General features: G+C 38.0%; 1 protein-coding gene across 1 annotated transcript in view; it reads left to right on the forward strand.

Moving 5' to 3' along the window:
• stxbp5l (syntaxin binding protein 5L) overlaps positions 1–9,595 on the forward strand; it is a 43,791-nt gene extending 34,196 nt beyond the window's left edge. Inside the window, exons 11-12 of the mRNA XM_088008360.1 lie at positions 8,077–8,256; positions 9,588–9,595. Of these exons, the coding sequence (XP_087864486.1) occupies positions 8,077–8,256; positions 9,588–9,595 (188 nt within the window). The remainder of the gene's footprint in view (positions 1–8,076; positions 8,257–9,587) is intronic.
• The last annotated feature ends 483 nt before the right edge of the window (positions 9,596–10,078 follow it).

Here is a 10,078-nt window from a genome sequence, read left to right on the forward strand (position 1 = left end):
AGATCCACGGCTCTGGTGGAAGATAATTATTGTTAGTGGTGCCTTACAAAAAGAGGGTCTAACTAATGAGAACAGAGAGGAGGATAGACATTACAGTCAGGTGAGTCAATCAATACAAGGCTGCAGGTGATAATAAACGTTTGGAGATGTTTGGGAGCCAAGAAGAGCACAGCTCCCAGAACCGGTTCTCTGAAAAGAGCTGAACTTCCCTTCACTATTGTGAAAGGATGAGGACTAGTCAAATGACACAAAAATGTAACTTTATGACAAACATGACAAATGCCATATCTGGCAGAAAACTAACACTACACTTGCATCGAAACAGGCCTCCTCTCTCTTCCTAAACGCTGTAGTGGCAGAATAATAGTGTGGAGATGCAATTCTTTGGTGAGAACAAGAAAGCTTGTCAGAGTTAATGTGTTAATAAGGGCAATTCTGCAAGAAAACCTTTTAGATGCACAAAAACATGAGACTGTGGCAAAGGTTCACATTTCCGTAGGAAAATGACCCCATACATACACCCGCATGGCTTGGACCTTATGGTAGTAAGGTCAGTAGAAATCATGACCTAAACCCAGTTAAGAATTTCCAGAAATATTTGAAAATTGATATTCACAGACACTCTTCATCCAGTATGACTAAGCTTTAGCTATATTTCAAAGAAGAATGGATGTGCAAAACTCTTGGGAACGTACCCAAAAAGATTTGCAGCTGTGATTGCAGCACAAGGTTCTAAATACAAATGCACAACACAATGTTAACGTTTTACACCACATTGTTTTATTGTATCACCTAAAGTACCATTAATATGAACATAGTTTGTGGTTGTAAGGTGACAAAATGAGAAAAAGTTTAGGGATTGCATCTCTTTGCAAAGCACTGTGAAACTTCTGACTTCTGCAGCACTCTAGTTATGGAAATACCACAGAGACATAGGGAACATTATGTAGGTTTTGAGATAAATCTATACTTTTTTATGATTCAGCAGGACAAACTTAATCAGACCTTCCATAGCCATCATTGGTGACACCAGAACGACTCATGAACGAGCTTGCTTGCAGTGTAAACAAGCACGGTGTTGCTGGGAAGAAAGTGTGTCTGGCTGTTTTTTCAGTGTGCTCCATGCTTAGTGTGGATGATTGCTGGGCGGTGTCATTGTCTCCGCTGCTCCACATGCAGTGATGTTTGCCGTATGTACCAGCCCTGGGCTTTGACCTTGGATCCCTCCTCACTCTGCAATGCTGTGACGCAGGTGGGCTTAAGAAGAAGAGGAAGGGGTTGCATTCCAGTTGGATACTGCTCCTATGTGGCATTATTCAACGTGCCTCCTCTAGAGTCACTCATCTTTGCCACTGAAAGGCGACAAGCTCCTTTCCCGAGCCATAGTGCTCGGGGTCTTTGTCTGTGTGTCAATAAACTCACATACTTATCTTGTTGTCCTCTTGGCTAACATTCATCATCGCCTTGTCTTGTCTCTAACTAACTGCATGGAGCCCGCTGAGTGGCCAATTGCAGGGCTGATGAATATTAACACAGCTTGCCCTGTTTGTCAGTTTAGCAATGTGTGTTTTAGTCCCATGTATTAGCCTCATATGTGATGTCAGCATCCCATTTTTATAGATTTACGGTATGTAATTCAGAACAGTGATTATTAGTCTGTCATTGAGGAATCAGGACAGGATAAGTGGAAATTATCATTATTCAGTTAAGACACAAAAAGTCTACTTTTTGTAGAGTAGACGTTTTTAAGAGCAGCTGTATGTGGCTGTAAACTGATGGCTTGTCTGTGTGGAAAGATAAAATGTCGACTTTTGCCTAGTGCAAAAAAAGGAAGAAAAAACTGTTGAGCACTGCCAGAGCTTTTTGGAGAACAGTTAAATGTTTATCTTTCGCCTTGAGCAAATGTTTTATATTTGTAAAGAGAAAGCAAGTACTGGCAGGGTCAGAAAAATAACTTTAAAGATGTTTTTTGCTGTAGGGCAACCAGTGGAAAATCATTTGTTGTGCAATTTCTTCACATAGAGATATGCAAATGAGTGAGAAAAGACAGCTGACATCACATTTGAAGCCTTTGCTCCAAAAACTGCTGTTGTTTAAAGTGACATGAAATCACCATGACATGGTGAACAATTTAACACAAAAATTACCATGTATTCCATACAACTGACGTTCACTGAAAAAAATATTTGTTGTTTCTCTACTTCTCTAACCAATCATACACTGTGTCTCATAAAAAATATTCACCTTATTTGCTGTTAGTTGAGCTTTGTTGCATTTAATCATATCTAAGAATCAGATTAAGAACGGAGTCCATTTAAGATCTGATTCACTAATTTTGTAGTGTTGTGTGAATTTAATCTTGCTCTTGGCAAGAGTTGGGGTCTGATTGTGACACCAGTTACAGTAGATCCTCCAAACTTAAATCTGTTTTGTGTATTGATAACAGGAGCTTCTAAATTACTATGCCCACTGTTGTTAAGATGAAAGAACCAACTGAAAATTTCAATTAAGAAATTTGAGAGATGGAAGAAAAAGACTCTTTCAGTCCACATACATGCATAAGTAGCATATTCATGATCACACTTTTGGAATGTTTTTCTTCCCTAGCTTCTAGTAATGCTCCCTTCCCCCTTAAAACTGTGATAAGTTCAAGTTGCAAGACAAAGGAAAGAAAATAAGGGGGCTGATATTTTGTGAAGCATTGCAAACTCAATGAATATACAATAATGAAACCTCATCATGATGCTACCACCACCATACCTTCTGGATCTCTTGTATTTGGTACCATACCCCAAATCCAATATAGCTCAAAGCTGTTTTGCAAGAAAAACAATGCAAAAGAAACAGAGAAGGTGAATATTTTTGCGAGACACGATATGTTTAACATACATGCAATGTAAAGACACTGTCTTAAAAACTCACTGCAATCAATTAAAAGGCTTACTCTTAATTTTACACTGATTGGCCCCTTGGCTCATCAGATCAGCCCCACTTGTTTGTTCTGATTAACATGATTTCATGAGGTGTTGAGCGAAGGAGCAATTGCACAGTGAGAACTGTCTGTGTGCAACAGGTTTAATATGAGAATAGTTTTTCTGTTATTGTATCTCTTACATTCAGTATTCCATATTGCTGCTGCAGCATCTGATCCTTAATATATATGAAAAACATAAGAGCTCGTCTGTTATCTCATTAGTAGCATTAATCTGAAGGTCTGCACTCAATGTTGGAAAAAATCCAATGAAGTGAGTCAGAAATGGACTCTTTAAATTATGCCCTCATACATTTCTAATTTATTCTGTATAATTAGAATATTTTTCCCCAGTATTTTCCAGAAGATGATATCATTGGAGTATCAGGTAACACTGAACTGGAGGTAAATCTTTGGACGAAAGCATCTTGAGAAAACTCCACCCACCATGCATAAACTGGAGTTTACTTTTGTCAAAATTTTAACACTAGTGTTTTTTTTTGTATAATTTCTAGGCCCTGGTAATCCTCCTATGCTGCACTCTTTGTTTCTTTGGCATTTAACAGCAGAAGGATTGAAACCTGAGTCCACTTCTTTTTCACAAAGAAATCTGTCGGCTCCTTTGATTTTTTTTTTTATCTCTTTTTGCCCTCCTCCAATAAATTGAAAACAAAGATGAAATGAAAATAAACAGAAAAACATTTGAAATTCATGGTCATGCCATTTTTCTTCTGGTCATTAAAATTAGCAGGCATCATATAAAAACCATTTTCTGTCTTCCACGTGTTAACTAAACCATTCAGAAGAAATAAGTAAATAATCAGTTTTTCTTGTTTATTTTTTCTTCTTTTTGAGATGGAACTGACTTTTAGCACCTCAACTTCAACCTTTACAGTTCTCTACTTACTGTAAAATGCTTGCAAAATGTTTCACTGCGCTGTTTCAGTTGCCTACTGTGACTGTTGTATCGGCACCATGGGGTGTCATTCTGTTTGTTTCTGCCTCCATGTGAGACATTCCAGGCCTCTGAAAATAAAAAGCACTAGATATGAATAAATACTCTAAATAAACTAAACAAATGGATGTTAAGTAATTCAATGTTGGGTGAAAGTGATCGTTTCACCCAACAGAGAGCGGTTTTCTACCACCACATCAGTCTTGGGTGTTACCAGTATGCAGAACAATGTGAACAATGGCCTGGGAAAACCTTAGAGCATGCATCTTGCCTGCCTTATGCGACTGCACAAATCTGCATGCACTGGTTCCTTCTTCATTTGACTGAGTTATGTTTCATTAAGTTTTCTGTTTTTTTTTTGTTGTTTTTTTTGGACTTTGTTTCTCATTATTTAACATAGATTACATCAGCTTTGTTTTCTTCTTATTTATTTAATTCCTTTATTTACTTATTTTCATTTGAAGGGATTAACCGGTTGTTTGTTTCCTATTCTTTTGTTTCAGTAAAGGGACCCGGCAGAAAGTTAAGTCTGCCCACAGATCTTAAGACTGATCTTGGTACGGTAGGCGAAAGCCAGCAGTTTTCACTTGATTTCCTTTAAGTTGTTTATTTTCTTTTTTTCTCAAAGATTTTAGGCTTTTCTGTTGCTTAAGAATTTATTTTTTTATTCTTCTCACTACTTTTTCCGTTTCCTTATGACTTTCTCTGTTATTTTTTTTTTCAACCAGCCCATAAGACTGTCGGCCTGAGGTGTTTGTCTATTTTGGCCCTTTGACGTGTTTTGATTTCATTTGAATCTACTTTGTCTGTTTCTTCTACATTTTGCAAGTGTTTATAAAGGTGATTTTGTAACTCATACTCATATTCAAAGTTGAGGCTTTCTATCGCTTTTACCATGATTGGACCATCTTCTGGTTTTCCTCAATCTTTCCTTCATCGACAACCGTTGCTTTTCAGTATTGGATCACTCGCTGCCCTTTCTCATTGTAACTGGATCATTTCTCTCTCAAACAGTTCTTCCTTCATTTTGACTGGATCACCTACATTACAGATACAACGCGTCCACCCCCGCATGCATCTCTAACTGCTACACATCATGATCTCGGGTTTCCCTTGCTGTCCTTCTGCAGTATGACATGGGCTGTCCACACTGACAATTTCTGCTTTTCAACATAAAACGTGCCTGTCCCTACTTATTCTTTAACTGTCTTCATTACAAACTTTTTTTTATGCAGGTACAGTAATATTATTTTCAGCAATGGTAAGAGTGAAACTTTTTATGCCAGAATAAAAAATGTCCAAACCGTTTAGTTTTTTAAGTAAAAACAAATACCATCTTGTTGGTGTTTCTCCTTGACAAGTAGGAACTTTTTTCATGCATCATATTACAACCACACAATTTAATCTATTTCATTGGGATTTTATGGAACAGACAAACACAAAGTTGTAGATGAAGTGGAGGGAAAATGATGCATGGTTTTCATTTTTTTTATAAAGTAAGAAAAGTGTTAATAAAAAGCAAACAGTATTGTGCAAACCAAAAAAAAAAAAACAGCAGATATATGAAGGTTAACATTTGTGAGAAGTTAAAAACATTGTTGGGTTATAAAACATTAAACAGCCTTAAAGAGTAAAATGAAATATTTTGGCCTTCATGCAAAATGCAATGGTGGTGAAAAACTATATATATATATATATATATATATATATATATATATATATATATATATATATATATATATATATATATATATATATAAAATATAGCCCCGAGATCAAAGTGGGGAACACCCCCAAAGGTGGTGGAGAATGACCGAGCTAAGATCCTGTGGGACTTCCAGATCCAGACAGACAAGATGGTAATGGCGAACCAACCGGACATTGTGGTGGATAAAGAACAGAGGAAAGCCGTTGTGGTGGATGTAGCAATACCAAGTGACCACAACATCAGGAAAAAGGAGCACGAGAAACTGGAGAAATACCAGGGCCTCAGAGAGGAACTGGAGAAGGCCTGGAAGGTGAAGACCACAGTGGTGCCTGTGGTCATCGGGGCCCTCGGGGCAGTCACCCCCAAACTGGAGCAGTGGCTCAAACAGATCCCAGGAACAACATCAGACATCTCAGTCCAGAAATGTGCAGTTCTAGGCACAGCCAAGATACTGAGCAGAACCCTCAAGCTCCCAGGCCTCTGGTAGAGGACCCGAGCTCAGAGGATGAAAGAGACCACCCGCGGAGGGTGAGAGGGGAATTTTTTTTTAGATATATATATTAATATGACTGTCAAAAACATTTCTGTAAACAGATTGGAGTAAGGGAATCCAAAACGGATACAATATTCAGGTTTCCATTTGTAAAAAATATGAATATAATTTATCACTTTCGTTGCACTGATCTGCTTGACCTTGTGTTGGTCTGTCATAAAAAAATCCTGGTAAAATGCAATAAAATTGTGGTTGAAGCAAGTCAAAATATGAAAAAGATCAATAGGGTATACACTTTTTAAAGTCTTAAAGAAAAGGAGCAACTTTGTAGTTGGAAAAATTGATGCAGTCTGTCAGATGGAACATTTTCTGATTTGTGTGGATGTGTGTAAATGTTTATTTCCAGTAGATTTGTGGATCAGTGTGCTCTGGATAAGGTAAAGATCATTTTGGTTAACTAAGGGTTTCAAACACAACATCTGGAGACAGGCAAGTGTTACTGCATCCCCGTTTGAAAACACACAGGCAGATAGACATGAATACTATCATGTGACTTCCCATTAGCCCCATTTTACATGCTGAGGAAAAAAACTCCCTGTACCACATTTGTCCATCCTGCTGTGAACCCATGTGAGTGTTGCACGTGGATTGGGTGGCACCCCAGAGTTTTTCATCTTCACTTTGAAATTGGATTATTTCTGCCAAAAGCACCTGAATGGGAAACTAGATCTGAAAAGGCAGACATATGAAAGAGACCAGAAAACAGGACACAGTGTGTACTGCTTTTAGCAATTAGCATAGTGCTGTTTGTCCTCAAGCTTCATAAAAGTCTGGACCAGAATATCGGAGAGAGAAGGAGAAAAGTAATAAAGGCAGGCAATTCCATCAGACATTCCCATCAACCCCAAATGCTTTTAACCTTGGTTTTATTATAAGGATGTCGTTTAAGAAGGGCATTGCTTTATTTATTTTTTCTCCGAGGACAAGAGAGAGCAGACACGCAAAGGCACGGGTATCATGGGGCTGTTAATTATGATGATCCCGACAGGATCTGTGTCTGTTTAACACTGAACATCAGAATCCACCCAATCCAAACTGCCCTGCTTTCTTTTTTGTTGCCTCATTAATAGGGTTTAGTTCTAAACAAATTATTTTATTCTCCGATGCTCAGTCCCGTAGGCCCGCTCCATTAAATAAAGACAAAGCCAGCAACAAATGCGGTCCCTATGGGGAAAACATGCAAAGCCACGATTCCAGCGTGGAACAAGTGTTTTCATGTGAGCACCATCTGTGACTCTGTATCCACTCCAACTAAAATAATTTGCACAGGAATAACAGAGCAGATATTAAAGGTTTATTATGAGCTTAGCTGGTAATGTCTTAAGGCTTGTGATTAGATGAAGAAATTAATAACTTCTGCTAAAAACAGAATTTGCCGACAGTGATAAAAACACAAAGTGGAGATGAAATATCCCTGTTTTTTGTGTGTGTGTTTTTTTTTTTATCTCTTTACTGGCACAGAGTCGAGGAAGCTGCACTTACAAATTTCACTCTGCATTTTCCTTTTCCTTTCTTTGGACACAGCATCTCTTTCTTCTCCTTGCACATACTTACCTTCAAACCTCTCTTCAGCCCTTCGCCACGCACTCACCCCCCTGTCCTTCACTGTCATTTTCCTACTTGACAATCAGGTTTTATTCTTCTTACACTGCAACATATCCATCTTCATTGGCCCTGGAGCGTACTTGCCTTTCCATTCTAGAAACAAAAAGACACATTCTCCAAACTGCTTCCTAATGGCAATTCAAAAAGGCCAATTGATGTTTTGATTTCACTTCCTACTTTCAGACCTATAAAGATGGATGTTGCAGCTGTGGATTACAATATGTTGGACAAATTTATCATTTCCCTCCGTTCTATTGTTTGCTAATGCTTTGCCGTTGTTACAGATCATGTCAATGGACATTGCACTAGTCCCACCTCTCAGCCCTGCTCGGCGGGGAAGCCTCGCATTCCAATGGGTCCCGAAGGGCCACGGCTAACCCGCAGAGGCCCTGGCCGACCACCCTTCCGAAAGGCCCAGTCTGCTGCTTGCATGGAGATCTCTTTGCCTGTGTCCCACACTGAAGGTGTGTGCTTGTCTTCCCAACTCCCATCCTTAAAACCGTCATAACATAACCCACCCCTAACATTTCTAATGAGTTGCATGTTACCCTCTGTCCCTTTGGTAAGTGAACTGTGGCCTGATACATAGTTAACACAAGGCAAGCATGTGCTAATGCAAGATGGCACCCTGGTTTTTGTACTCCTCAAAAGGAGAGAGCACATGGTCTCATAATCAAATAAACAACAACTAATTATTTGCAGCAAAAAAGTAATGGTCAAGTCAAAAATGTGCTTAGGAAAGTTGGCTACCACTCTGATTCTACGCAGTATATTAGTTGTGCGGTTCCACTTCACACAAGAATAAGACAATAGCAAAAGGGACAAAAGCCTTAAAAACTGAGCTAAGACTGACGAGAATAACACACACACCTCCAAACTGTGCATATGGGCAGAGTCCTTGAACTGGAGTTTAATTTCAATACATTTTGTTCAAATAAAAAAAGTATATATTGATGACTCAAAGAGAACCAAAGGAATCGTACTATATAATAAGGATAACGAAGAACAAAAAGGAGGAGAAAAATTCCAAGCAGCAGTTAATAGGGTTTATAATACAACACAATGGTGGCAATAGCAATAATAGTTACAATAACCACAGCGTAGTAGGAAAGAGTGATCACTAAAAAAATAATAATAAAAACACTTCAAGTTTTGCATACATGATTTTTCTTTTCTAACTACATTTGTGGAAATATGCACACAGAGTTCTGCATCAGGTAAAACTTATTGGGAATAACAATAACATGACAACGGTGGTAGAGCACTGGAGATGTTTGCTCCTGCACAGTAAAGTTGGAACTGTTGATAAAAGCACAGGGACCTCATATAATAACAGGGAGATTTAAACAAAATAATCTAGTGAAGATATAGCATTAATAGAAATGGAATTAATAGAGTGGCCAGAAAAGTCACATAGAGAAATGCTTAAAAAAAACCCCAAAAGAGTCATGTTACCTTAACACTGAAATGAGGTTTGAAGAGAATGAAATTGTCTCTATTGACTGATGATCTGTATTCAACAGAGCAGAGCAGTCTTAATCTGGTGTGCAGTGACTGGGAAAATATGTTCATCCATCAGCTGAATTACTTGTTGTAATAATATGAGAAGCATTTTTTTTTTTTTGCAAGAAACTCTTTTTGAGCTATTAATTTTATTATGTGCAACAGGATTTCTGCACCTTGCATTAGCATCACCTCTCAACAATTTGACTGCAAGCTTGGCCTCTTTCAAATGCAAGAAACAACCCTTGCATTGTGTGCTTTTGAACTGTTGCTTGTGTCAACCATGTTCCAGGCCTCTAAGTTGTGCAATGTAAAGTGAATTTGCAAGATAAGTTATTTTTTTTCACAGCATCTTTTTTTTTTCCTCTTCAAAATCCAAAATATCTTATGCTTGTTATCATAACTTTTAACTTACAGCATCACTGATGTGTTTTAAGGGATCTCAACGTACTTTTCCAGATAGGTTAGAGGTTGGTGATGTGATATTTTAATTCCCTTTCTTCACTCAGTTACAATTTCTACGTTAACGGAAAAATGGTGTAGCCACCATACCATGATGTATATTCTGTGTAAATATGTTTTTAGCGATATGACTGAAACAGGAACATGTTTTCGAGAGTGTAAATGGGTGTCTGAGTAATCATTGGTTCAAATATTTTATATACGCTGCATTAAAAAAGTGTTCCAACCCATTTCAACATTTAGTTAGATTGTAACGTCAAACTTCAATGGATTTTATGTGATAGAGCAGCACAAAGTAGCACATAATTGTTTAAGTATAAA

Source organism: Poecilia mexicana, unplaced genomic scaffold (genome assembly GCF_051168715.1).
Source record: "Poecilia mexicana isolate PSO_F unplaced genomic scaffold, ASM5116871v1 scaffold_2, whole genome shotgun sequence".
NCBI classification, from domain to species: domain Eukaryota; kingdom Metazoa; phylum Chordata; class Actinopteri; order Cyprinodontiformes; family Poeciliidae; genus Poecilia; species Poecilia mexicana.